This window comes from Oryzias melastigma, linkage group LG7 (assembly GCF_002922805.2).
Source record: "Oryzias melastigma strain HK-1 linkage group LG7, ASM292280v2, whole genome shotgun sequence".
In the NCBI taxonomy this organism is placed as follows: domain Eukaryota; kingdom Metazoa; phylum Chordata; class Actinopteri; order Beloniformes; family Adrianichthyidae; genus Oryzias; species Oryzias melastigma.
This window is the reverse complement of record NC_050518.1, coordinates 4,854,068-4,867,995: the sequence shown is the minus strand read 5'-3', so window position 1 is coordinate 4,867,995 and position 13,928 is coordinate 4,854,068. Positions and strand designations below refer to the sequence as shown.

General features: G+C 37.3%; 1 protein-coding gene across 1 annotated transcript in view; it reads right to left on the bottom strand.

The window, feature by feature from the left end:
* Positions 1-7: 7 nt before the first annotated feature.
* LOC112159663 (N-terminal EF-hand calcium-binding protein 1) overlaps positions 8-13,928 on the bottom strand; it is a gene marked incomplete at its 5' end in the record, with an annotated part of 23,356 nt that continues 9,435 nt past the window's right edge. The window contains 10 exon segments of the mRNA XM_024293882.1: positions 8-552; positions 2,026-2,117; positions 2,216-2,293; positions 2,414-2,526; positions 3,574-3,627; positions 4,309-4,388; positions 4,491-4,749; positions 10,177-10,274; positions 10,471-10,496; positions 11,946-12,054. Coding sequence (XP_024149650.1) covers positions 524-552; positions 2,026-2,117; positions 2,216-2,293; positions 2,414-2,526; positions 3,574-3,627; positions 4,309-4,388; positions 4,491-4,749; positions 10,177-10,274; positions 10,471-10,496; positions 11,946-12,054 — 938 coding nt within the window.

Sequence of the window (13,928 nt, the reverse complement as noted above, 5' to 3'; positions counted from 1 at the left end):
ATAATAGGTACAGATCATATTTATTCAGTGACTATGCTTCGCTGATGGATGCTGACCCCATCAGCAAGAAGACGGTAGAAAAGCTCGGAAGGAGACAACAACAACAACAGCACATGGAGAACAAGAGGAAAGGTTACCCTGATCGCTACCAATCTTTTATCTGTGTGAAAGACTAAATTATGTCAATTTTTTATTTTGCATTCTATTTTAAACTAAATGACACAGACTAGCAGAAAAACAAAACTTCATGCATTTTTTTATTTTATTTTACCTTCAGTTTCTAATAAATCAGAAGCAAAACAAGGTGAGAACCAACATCTGTTCGCACAATAAAATGTATTTTTCAATCAAATCTTAAGTTTGCTTCATCGTCTACAGAGATTTCCGAGCAAGTCTTCATTTTTTAGCAAGGCTTTGCAAATATGATCTGGGTCATGCCATGAGGAAAGAGTTACTGTGAAAGAAGATGTGGCTGCACGATCTCCAACTTCTTCTCTTTTCTGTAAGTGGAGAGGCAGCTCACTCAGTTGTTGTTCATGATCCACCAGGAGGCTGCAAGATAAAGCAAGAGGTCAGCGTTTTACGTTATGGGCTTGAGCCAACCACATATACAACACTAAGAGAGAATTGCCATTCTCCTGAAAATATGCCCTAGAAATTGACACAACTATGGGTATGATAGTAGTTTTTCCAGATCAGATTCTTCAACTGCCTCACTGTTGTTTGAGGTTCCACAAGGCTCTATTTTAGGACCACTTTCATTCTTTGTGTGCCTCCTTCCTTTGGGCTCCATTCTAAGAAAGTCTCCATTCACAGGTGTGCTATTTGCCATTTCTAAAAGACTGCTCCATCACACCAAGTTTGACCGGTTTACAAGAACATGAACGACTGGATGGTCCTGAGCTTTTTAAGTTTCATTGACAAAAAAACAAAGTGATACTGTTCGGTCCAAGCAGCTCCTGTGACCCATCCACAGTACATTTAGATCTTCTGGCTCCACATTTACAACATCCTGTGTCAAACCTGGGTTTGAAATGGACTGATTTTAAAATGTACCGCCAAATTCTTTTCTTTGAGCCAGTTGGTGAAGGAGAAGCCATTCTTTTTAGAACAACGCTTTAAATCTCGTGCTCTCTTATTGGGTCCAGATGACCCCAGCCTTACATTGATGTGTGATGCCTCCCATGACAAAGGTGGACAGGATTTTATGTCTGCCACGGACCCCAGCGAAGATAAAATTACCCTTGAAAAAAGAGTTTAGTGTGCTGTCTTGTGTCAGATGAGCAAGATGGTTACCATTTGCATTAATAGAGTTTACCAACAAATTATGTCCTAATGTTCCAAATAAATATATAAAGGTAATTATTTCTCATTTACTTTCTCCATGAACTTAAATGTATTTTGTGTTTTTGTTTTCCTTAAAATCTGCTGTGGGTATTTGTGACATTAATGCTTAGTTTTTTTTCCTTTGAATTATTGAAAAGATATTTTGTGTTCAGGTCTTGTTGGGTCAGTTTTCTCTTCCCACGCTCGCCTCATCTTCACACCAGGTTTCAGTTTTCAATCATCACGGCTGCTTTCTGTTAGTTAATTCACCCTCAGCTTACTTAAGAGTTGGGCTCTTAAGAGCTCTTGTTGTCATCATTTTCATTACAGCTTTTTGCATGTATATTTTTGAGTTGTTGATTGCCATGTTCATGTTCTTTTGTATCTTGATCCACTATCCCTCATGAATGTAATGAGAATAGCAGGTAATGGTCAAATACCAGTCTGCTAAAACAAAAAATGCAATTTAGATTAAATAAAATTACTTTAAAAGCCTGTCGGTTTTTTGTAAGCTCTTCTTCTAAATTAAAGAAAAATTAGGTTTAAACATGTTTATTTGCATAATCACCTCATTTTTGACAGGGAAGTTGTGATATTTATGAAGCATGAATCATTTTCTTTTTTTTTTTTTTTTTTATAATAAAAAATGAGAATTCTTCATTTAGCTTGTTTGGGCGGTCCCAAATCTTTTGTAATTACCTGGAAGGAGCATGGTGGAGACCATTTCAGGCTCCTCCAATGAGTCGATAATGCAGCGCTGGAAGGTCTTGCTGATGGACGATTGCAGGTAGCTGATGGAGGAAACAAGAAAAGCATGAGGCTCACAAGTCACTTTAAAAAGTGTTTCCAAGCTCTATTTTCCATATGTGGGCAGAATTTTTAAGCATACGTCATCCAGGAGAGGCGATCCTGCCAGAATTCATACATGATGAAGCATGATCGGTTTGGAAGATTTTGAACAGAAACGCTGCAAACAAAACAAGAGCAAGACGACAGCAGTGAGACTGGAAACCCACTTTATAGGAGGGAAATCCATCAGTGAAATTCCTGAGGAAAATGAGATTTCAGAAGGAGTTTGGGGACATACTGCAGGTTGTTGAGCTGGCTGGTGGTGGCTTCTGTGTAGATTTTGAGAGCTCGCTGAAACTGCTCCACATCCGTCTCCTTCACAGACATTTGTCTTTGTACCAGAAGTATATTCTGAGGAAACAATAAAGAATATTTGACATAATTGAGAAATGGCAAAAACTTTTCATAACTCTGCAAGACTTTGATATAAATGACTCTCCAACATTAGCTCTTGATTGAATTAGAGTCAGACTTGTGCTAAATCTCCTCTACTCTTTCACTTAACACCACTTTAACAGCTGGAATTTGGAGCTTTTCTTAATCTTTTTCTTCTGGTTTAACATAACCAAATTGAAGGCTCCACTTTGACATGTTCTCCATAACTCATCTATTTTGTTGTGAAAGGAAGTCGTCAGATGTGATGTCTGGTATTCTTCTACAAAGTCTTCATAAAAATGGAAAAGAAGCTTGAACTCAGAATGTTGACCTGAATGTCTTTGGTCAAAAAGGACGGCCTTTATAAAGTCATCCTGGACATTTTCCAATTAATTTTCCACCATTTCCACCATTGTCCTGTTGTCTAGTTGACATCAACTGGAAGTAAGAAGTAAATGTGAATTTTCTTCACCTGTAAACCAATATAATATTTTTACATATTTTTAATGCTAACATTGCAGCATAACTTGTCTAAAAAAAACAACTCAATGATTATATAGCGCAGGACTATCTATTGCTCTTCATTTTTGCTTCATTTGGACAAATTTTCACAACTTTTTATTTTTTGAACAGCAAAAATGACATCATCCATTTGCTGAAGTAAGAACCTAATAGGAACATTTTACTTAGACCATTTTATGAATCCACTGTGTTCTTATGAGTTAATTTACTACAAATTAATGTCAATTCATCTTTCTCAAATGCAATGCATTGTGGTACATGTTTGCCAGTGTAGTGAGCATTGATGCACACTAAGTTTTTTTCTGGGAAATTTCCAGGGCACTGCGTTTTGGAATTGTAGATCTTGACACATGGTCAAAACAGTTGGATAACCAAACAGAAAACCAAAGACTTAACAAATCTTGGACATGTTTTTGTCACTGATATTTTTTAGCTTTATTGTGAAAAATATCAAATATTTAGTGTTGATACTGAAACAATTTCAGGAAGTGTCAGACTTACCGATTTATAGGTCCCAGCCAGTGTGTCTTCTTTGAGAGGTTCGAGGTGAGGGCTCTAAAAAAGGAAAAAAAAAAACGTCTTGCTTAATGAAGAGCTACTCATCTACAATGTGAATGGTCTGGTGCAGTATTTTCTACATCACAACAAGCTTTTGCAAACATTCATTTTGTCTGGTCCTGATTCACAACAATTTAAATAACGATATATTTAGAGATACAATTTTAGCTTAATTTTCTTTGTGTCCTCCCTGAGAAAAATGCTACAGGAATGTGTTAAACTGAACACCAAAAACACGATTTTCATTCTAGCAGGTCTTAAAATCTGTTTGCTGACACATTCATGAATGTTTTCAGCCTCCGGTCAGCGTTCAGTCGAACACTCAGTGAATGTGTAGCCCAGTTCAGTCTTTCACTTTTACATAAGTCCTCTTCTCTGTCGCATCTTTGATGTTTTTCACCTCAGGGCTAGTAGTCTATCTGTCAAAGCGAGGCCCATACGGCCTCATTAGTAACACAGCCTGCAGGGAAACCTTCTCCTCCCTGAGGAGCCAAAGATTTAAATATGTTCTTATAGAACATTCAATGCACTGTGCATTTAATGAGGTATGTCTACAGAAATTGTCTCCAATCCTTTTTTCCTCCTGAGGTTAATCATATTTTTGTTCATGTTCTTTCTCTAAGTGAGACCTTTAGTTGAAAATGTGCTTTCACTAATATTGCATGAATTTCTACAAACCTCACACTCCATCTTATCGATGAGTTGCTCCAGCTGGTTGATCTGCGAGCCCCAGTGGTTGTCCGGCTCCACGCTGACCCCTGTGATCACAACGAAGAGCCAGATCAACACAGAGCTGATCAAATGGGCGGCATTTTGAAAATAAATTTAAATCAGATTGAGCATTTTCCTCTTTGTTGTACCTGTGGTGAGCATGCCAGAGTAGGGGTCTGTGGGAGAGAGACACATGTTCTTCTGGATGCGACGGCCGGGCCGTTTGGGCGCCCTTTGGATGGGGAGGTCCTCAGGCTTCTTGGGTATCCTCCTCTCTGGGAAGCCATGGTCATAGACGGCCTCCATAGCACAGTCCAGGGAGGACTGCAAGGACTGCAGCTGGGTGGAGGTTTCCCTCAGCAGGAAGCGGGTCACAAACTGGCCCAGCACAGACGAACCCTGATACTCCTGCAGTTAAAAAAACGGGGGCAAATGTTTAAACAAAAAGGTCATAACCTCTGCAATGTTGCACGCGGTTAATATTTTGAACTGTTGCCAAACGCATCTTTGTTGCATTTTGTGTTTTCACAGGAAAAAATGATCTTTTTAACATCGTAAAGTCAAAACCTTAGATGTGGGGCTAATTCCTATTAAGAAAATGCTGAGACTGTTGCTTCCTAAACTTCAAGGAGCTATTTTGCTTTTTTATTTGCTTGTTTTTTTTAAAATACATTGTTGGTGTTTGTGTAATTCTAAATCTTGATGCTGAAATGTTCACTTTACTGCACATGAATATCAGCTCTAGACCTTATTGAAGACTAATAAACGATTCAGTGAAATATCGTGATACTTCATTTGCAGATCCTTGTGTTGATTCGAAATGCTGCAAAGATCATTTTAATAATTTTTGTATAGGCAAAACATGCAGTTAGTGTCTTCCTTTTGCTTTCCACCTAAACTCTGAACCGTCAGTTAGCAGCACACCACATAGAGCCTCTGTCAGCAGCGCTACACAAGATCAAAACAAGATCACCCGAGAACTCTCGTCTTAGACGTGAACTCATGGGCCTCGGGGTTGTTGCTGGTGTGCATCGCACGCCTCATGTTCTGATCATTAAATAAAATGTATCCTACCATTTTAGTCATGTAAAAAGTGCACTAATATCGAGATACATTTTTTTTCTAAGTCGTAATCTTTAAAAAAAATTGTAAAAATAATTTCTCTGGTATTGTGTTGGAATATATAGTGATGCGTATTGTATAGTGATGTGTATCGTATTTCCTGACTGCCAATACAAACCTCTACTAATAATCTGCATCAGCCCTGAAACTCTTCTTATTCTCTAATTTTGATTATTAATATTCATTAAATTGTTAAATGCTTCAATTTATTTAAACTTTACTCAAGCAGAAACACCCATTGAGATTAAGTAAGGAAGTGAGCAGCACATCAAATAAACTCAACAGAAGGAAGATAGATGGGAAAAAAGGCTAAAACCTGTCACTTACCTTTGATTTTTAATGTTCATTAATATGCATTGTCTCTTTATTAATAAATAAATACAATGTAAAACTATAAAAGCAAATGCATTTTGTACCGGTGTGTAAAACAGGCAACATATATGTTTTATGCAAAGAAAACAAACAAATTAGAGAATAGAAAGGATATTTTAGAGGAAATATACATAAACTCATAAAACTAAGTTTAGTTTATCACCAGTACAGAAACCCAGAAAAAGAAAATAAGAAAAAATGGAACTGTCCTCCATTAGATTCTAATAAAAAGGCTTTTAATGAGTCTGCCCATGTCAGGCTGCTGACTTACACTGCTAAGTAAGATCTTTGCAGAATACGTAAGAACGGCTTTGATACCACTGTTCTCAGAAACACTAAAAGAAAAAAGCAATATGAAAAATGCATGAAATGTGGGACGGTATGTGTGAAGATGGAAGTAAAAGGAAGATGGCCAGACAGACCAAGATGGAAACGATGAGAGCTTATGGGAAAACAACAGCACAGAAGATAAACTGTCCTAGTTTATGGATTAAAGAGAATCATCTCCGATTTGAGATGCTTTTATGTGCAGAACACCTGATGTCAGATACAGTAAATAGCTTTCCTGCCCTTTGTGATGTCAGCTGTATTTATTTTTCCTGCTGCTGCTTCATTCTCTTCAGTCCACTCCTGAACCATGTTTCTCTGCTTTCCCAAAGAGAAAGACGGAGGTTTTCGGAGGTTCTGAGCTTAACTATTGATTAGGTGTTTGTTGAGACTCACTGACCTCTTCTGAGAATCTCTCACTCCTCAGTTCTACGAAGAAGCGAAAATTGAAATCTTCTCTACATTTCATGGAAAATTAAGAGTTCTGCCACACTGGGTCTTCACAGGATTTCACAAGTCACTAATGAGCATGTTACACAACCCAGGGGAGCTTATTTTATGAGATGCTGTTTCTGATCATCAGAAATGCAGAAATTTCTATGTTTTAACTTAAAGTCTTTTCCTTCCAGATGTGCAATTAAGGAAGATCTCATAAAACTGACCATAAGTCAGAAAAATGCCACAAAAAAAGAGTAAAAACATAAAAAGTCAGAATTTGAAATGTTGGAAACAACTTACAGACAGATGATTCATGGCTAACCTCGTAATATTTTAACCTCTTCAAACCATATGTCACTAATTTGCAGCATATCAGATCATATGAAGCCAATTATTAAAATAATAGTGCATTTTATGGTACAAACACTAAATCCCCCCGTTCAGAAAAGCAGGAGAAAATCAAAGATAAAAAAAATAATAATAAAATAGTATTTAGTAGGTACTCCTCAAGTTAAATAACAGCATTTTGTGCATTTAACATCCCATATTGTTCTGACTGAGGCAAAAAGACGTTGAATATTTTTGGAACAATTGAGTGAATGGCTGCCAATTTTTATTTTTACTGATGTGCTTTTCTGCTTTTTCTTAAATCCATACAAAATTCATTAAACTGTACAATTTCGTCTGAAATATCATTCCCTTGAATGCAAAGCCTTCTCGTTTTTCTACTCTTTTAAATTAATCAAACTTGATTGATTAATTTATTTTTTTTAATTTGTTTGTTTTTTGGTTTAGTTTGGGAACTCCCATGTCATATGCTCCAAGCTTAAACACTAAATTACAAGCTGTAGTTATTAACATAATGCAAAATGTGAGTCCATTATTGAATTAAAGTATCTTAAAGCTAAACAGTGTCTTTTTTTTAGATTTTTAACCACATTCACCAGCATAGAATAGATTCTGGCTTAATTCTCACTGTAATGTCAAATGACCAACACAATGTAATCCTTGATGACAAACAGGACATCTGTGTTTAGAGCAGTTTGGACATATTTCCAGATGGAATGTGCTCCCACGTAGAGATGAGGAGTATTTAAAAAGCTGCATAATGAAGGCTAAATGTGAGCACATTCTAGAACATGCGGAGGCTGAACAGACATCCAAATATTCCAGTCCTGAAAAGATGTTCGATGCCACGCTTCACTTTTGAGACCTCAAACAAAATGCAGTGCTGCAGGGCTGCGTGGTGGTGGGGTGTTGTGGTGGCGAACGTGAACGCCATGAATGAGAAATGGGATTTAGCCAGTTTGAAACTGAAAGCTGGATCTTCTTTTATGCAGTAGTCATGTTCCTTTAGTCACTATAAATTAAATATGCCACTGTGTTGCATGACAAAAAATGAGCAAAAAATTATTTATAAAACTTCGTTCACACCGAATGTGATTCACGCATCCGGCACGTGCAGTTTAATGTGAAGTCAACACGCAGACGCCATCAGATGTTCTATAACTTGATTTGAGAGGCAGACACAACACATCAGTTGGCAGCAATGCTATTTAAGTGTCGTAAATTGTAGTGGGCGACAGTGGCTCAGGCGGTAGAGCGGGTCGGCCAATGATCGCAGGATAGGCTGTTCGATTCCGGCTCCCGCCAGCCAAAATGTTGTGTCCTTGGGCAAGGCACTTAACCCTACTTGCCTCCAGTGTGGCTCCACTGGTGTGTGAATGCGTATGAATGTTCCGGTGATGGTCAGAGGGGCCGTAGGCGCATACTGGCAGCGCATACTGGCAGCCACGCCTCTGTCAGCCTGCCCCAGGGCAGCTGTGGCTACAATAGTAACTTACTATCATCAAGTATGAATGAGGTGTGAATGGATACACAATACAAGCACTTTGCGCGTCTGGAAAAGCGCAGATAAATCTAATCCATTAACGTGTCCAGACCCAAAAAACAATCAGGTGCACAACTGTGAGCTTGCATCATGGTCAATGATATAATCAGAGGAAAGAGTGCAAAATAAACAAGAAGTAAAACCCTTTATATTTTTCTTGTTTTCATTGACAATAATAAAAAGATCCTCTTATTTATTTATTTTTCCTCCTTCGACTAAAGCGGGATAGCAAGTTGTCAAACTAGGCCCCTTGGTTGGAAGTACCGCTGAAAGCGACCGACATTAAGATGCAGCTTCTGCAAGTAGATCGTGAAGCTCAAAGTCAGTCCTGACCTGCAGCTTTTTTCCCTTAAAGTTGTCCCAGAGGGCTTGTTTTGGTGCTTTTTCATCCCTAAAGTTTTAAAGAAGTACTAATGGAGGCAACACCGCCACCCTCCATCCCCTCCAGCTTAGCCAGCGGCAATATCGGATAAGGAGGGGCACCACACCAGGCAATTTATTCATTACATCCCGCTTTTTAGTAATTTTTTTTTTATTATTATTACTTTATTTTTACATGAAATGAGTGGTGAGTCATACTGTTTAAAAATAATAAAAATAAAAATAATAATACTACACAATCATTGGGATTTGGTGCCCCCTCCAGCAAATGGCGCCCTAGGTCGCCTAAGCCTAGGACTGGCCCTGCTCATCTCTCTGAATGATCTCATGAACCCCAACATGGAGATGTGATTACCGAAGCTTTCTTAAAACTTTTTAAAATAATAAACCTGATCATCATCAGTGTCTTCCACGCATTATAAATGAGATAAACACAGACACCGCTCCATGTAGCGATCAGGCGACAAACATTTGGTGGTAGCTCCTCCCACACGGGTTTGGGGAGTCAAGTTTTTAAACATATTTTTGGACTAGCGTCAAGCAGTGAATTCGCTGGGCGTTGAAAGAGGCGGTGGAAATATGACCCACGAATCATGTTTGGTGTGAATGCAGCTTAACAAACGTTTCAAAGGAAGTGGGCAGAAGCTCATTTAAAATGATCTCTTTTCATACATTCTCATCTACTGTACATCAACAAAAGAATTCTCACCTTAAATAAAAAAAGATATACATATTTTTTTGGTTTTAAAAACATTTTTTTTTTTTGGTCACTTCTGTATTTAGGGGTTGATGTCCAAAATACCAGGACTTTTTAGCATGACTATAATCCTAATCACAATATCAGGTTCCAGAACATTTATAAGTCTTTCTTTAATAAAATAAAAAAAACATGTGCTTTTTGTAAAATGTTGCACTTACAAATGATAGTAAAGAATTCAGCTGTCCTGCCTGTAAACTTCTAATTACCAAGAGAACTCAAAGCTGACTCAAAGCTCAGTTTTATTTGTTCTAAGCACACAAAACAGTTTCCTTCAAACCTGCCATCAAAGAAGCAAATTTAAAAATAAAGTGGCAGATCTTGTAAGTTCATATTTGAAAGTATGCCAGAAAAAAGAGAACCAGAGTCAGTTGCGTTTTGCCAATTTTCCCTTCTTCTCTAGTACCACAACAAAAAACAGATCCCTGGCAGGGAATGAAATTGACAAGAGAAGTGCTGATAAATCATTTCAAAAAGCAGAGAATGCTTTCAAGCATTCTAAAACTAAATGTATTTAGCGTTGACAAAAAAAAGCACTTCCACCCACCTCTTTTGTTTTATCCATTGCTCTCAAAATGGCCACATTCAGCTTCTCCAGAGCAGACAGGACGTCGACGTATTCTCCCAGATGTGGAGTGAAGTACTCTGTTGAAAATAGATCATCTCTAAAGGCGATCACACTGGTGTTTCCACAGCAACATAAATCAGTATTTAAGGTATTCTTGTCTAAGAGTGAAGTATATAAACAAATAGTTGATTAAATCGTGAAATACTTGTTTTTATGATCTGTAAAAAAAAAAAAAAGTACTTTATTTAAATGCAGGAAAAGAGTATGTATTACCTGACAGAACATCAATGTCCAGATTGCTGTAAGAGAGAAAAAAAAAAAAAAAAAATGCATAAATTAATTTTTTTTAGTGAAGCCTAAACCCCTTTCTAGGACTTTATAAATTAAGAGACACAGGAAGCTGGAAATGGCTCTGGAAAAGCAGAATGCTGTCACTTTAGCTGGAGCTGCAGCAGAGTGAAATGTTGAGGTTTAAAATTTTAATAAAATCTTAAACAACTCTGTCAGATATTTTTTTTACATTTGCAAAAAATAAGGAAAAATTCAGTGCAAAGCCATTAATGAGAAAATTTGATCGGAGTACAAATAAAAAACTAAAATTTTGAATTTTATAATCCACATTGCTCTTTCAGCAGAGTAAAACGTGTAATCGGTCCAATAAAATCTAATAAAAATACGTGTAAAAACTTTAAAAGGTTTAAAGACTCTGCCCTATGACTTCCCTCCCTACTTTAAGATTAGCAGTCCCTGCAGTCTTACATTCCGTCTTTCCTGCATATCTGGGACCAGGTTGTGGGGCCACAGCTTAAGCAAAGTTCCCCCAATGCATGCTGGGGGTCAATGAAGCCAACAGGACAATATCATCAGCAGAGAACAGTCTTTTTACAGTTTAACGCAAACTGAAGGCTGACCAAAGTTTGTCCTTGTTGAGCAACGTTGAGAACAGAGAATATCCTCTCGTTGTTCAGCAGCTGCTGCTGAGGAATAATAAAATCTTTTTAAAAAATGCATTCACAAACTTCAGAAGATTTGAAGGCATTGTCCTATGATAGAAGCTTTTGAATATTTGAGAAATTACTTTTTTAATTATCTTCCTCAGATAGTTTTGCATCTTTGCTTTTAAATGTAATGATAATGGATTTGGCTGTTTTTAGCACATCAGTTTGAAAGAGTCTCCAACAAAATTAATACATAATCTCTTCTTAAATTAACCATCAAACGAGAAAAATAAGAGTATTTTTTCATTTCATCCTCTATAATAGTAATCTGATTTTCGTTCAATCCCAAAAGCTTCTCAGTAGTTGGTTGTGTTTCACAATTAAATTTTATTTATCAGATAATCCTAATCTGGGTATGTTTTCTGGCTCACAGAACATTTTTATACTAAAAACCAGATTTAAATTAATGCATTCAGTATATGCATAAACATGTAGATTTCAGAATCTTCCATGCTCATCCACTATAACTGATCTGTATTGTTTGTCTACAGATTTATCCACTCTAAGACAAAGTAGTGCCGAATGATTTCATGCCAGTGTGGTTTAAGCTTCAATCCAGCTACTCCACATTTGTGGAATCCCAGCAGGTTTTCCTGCAAGAACACAAAAACCTCCAGATTTCACAGCAGAGTGAAGGTTATCCCTAAATAATCCTTATTATAGTGATTTATTGGCCTTTTTCTAACAGGCAGCAGGAGAATCGGAGGGGAAGGGGAGCTGGAGGGTGTCCAAAAACAAAGTAAAGCTCACTCTGTCTGCTGCCTGTCGACGGAGTAATACATCTCCTGCATCTGAGCATCCGTGAGGATTCCATCGGTGAAGTAGGACTGGAACTCCTCCAAGGACAGCTTCCCATCATCTATGGAGAGATGGATGTCACACTTCACCCATAAGACTGGAAATATGTTACCATTCCTCTGCAAGTCATTGAGGCCTCACAAAATCACCTGCATGAGAAAATACTTCCTATTAAGAGTTAAACTTTCCGAGCAGAGCTAACAAGCAGATTGACTTCATAATGAGGCCGCAGCTTCTTTCTGCAAACGCTGACAATTTCATTCGTGATGTGATTCATCTCGTCTGCCAGTCTGGGAAATAAACTTGACTTTCTTCCTACTCCCAAGCTGTGGAGGACTTTGGGCACGATTTATTTCAGAAAAAAAATCTTTAGGTGGTGAGCAGGCTCTGAATTGTTTCATTGTGTCGTGAACTATATGCAAAAAAGAAAATAGGTTTATTTGTTTAACAATGTGGACAAATGCATTTTTTTCAAATTTTTATAATGTTTGCTATATCTTTTTATAGATTCAAATTTCTGTTGTCTTGTTTTTGTATTATTTCTGCTTTGATTGCTTGAAATAAACAGTTTCCAATCCAATATAATGCTCTTTACATAAACAAAAAACACGTTAACATTTTTGAAAATACTGACATGTGAGGAAACACTAGGGATGCAACTATTCTTGGATCAAAACAGAAGTGTATGTTACACCACTGAACCAAATCGTGGGGAAAGTGTATCGTTAATAGGAATGCAACAAAATATCAATTCATAAAATATCGCGATACTTCATTTGGCGATACTTGATTTAAAATAGTGTCAAGACGTTATTTAATTATTTATAAGCAAATGTGTAGTTTGGCGTCTTACTTTAATTTTACACAAAAAAAATCCCAGACAATTAGTTGGCAGGACACCACACTGAGCTTCTTTGAGGAGCCCTAAACTGGACCAAAAACAAAAAGATCTGGCGAGAAACATCTCGTGACAGATGTGATCATGAGCCTTGAGGTTGTAGTATGGAGAGAAAATAGACTCACTCCGATTAATGTGTGCACAACTCTTGACTTGTGCGTAAATAAGGAACGTAATTCTTGATGTGTAACTCATATAATACATTTTCTGTATGGGGTAAAAAAAATATTACATAATCCTGTCCACCTTCATCCACATTTGTCATGGGATGGATAACTCGTCAATGCAAGGCTTGGGTCATTTGGACCCCATAAGATAGCAGAAGGGTTAAGAAAGTGGAAAGTTTCACCAGATATTATTCACAATCTAAGTTCAAAATGGCTAATAAGAAAACTGATGACCCAGCATGATAGCAGCCTTTAAACATATCATTTACAGATGAATCTCTGAGACGTGAAGAGTCTCACTCCAGATTCATGTATAACTGAGGTTTGTGTTTCCATATCAAGCGATTTGTGCATAATTTTTAAATATTTGCCTGTATAATTAGTTTCAAGCTGTTGTAATTTCAATTTGTGCATGTGTAAATAGTATTTTTTTTTTACTTATACACATAATGAATTACAAATCAAAATTTACATATGTTGATGTGGTGATACTTATTTCTTTCCATATTGTTGTTACATAGTAAAATGAGTCATGTTCAACTCAGTTTAGTATCGAACTGAAAATCTGTGCCAAGTTGTTACTAGGACAGTATATAAACGCAGATTTCTGTGCTGATATAAGAACGAGTGAGACCATGCAGATGCATAGAGCTTCAGTCAAAATGCTGAAGGCGATGAAAGTGAATGTTCTGCTGAACTTCACAGCAAAAGATTCTAATCCAGCAATCTGATGGATCGGAGTGACGTGTATAATGCTCAGAAAAAAGGCCATCGTCGTGGCTATGAAACCTTTAGTTCCACATGTGAGAAAGCGGAGATGCAGCACTGCTGTGCAGACTGTCAGTAAGAAGGAAATAAAGCATCTTAACC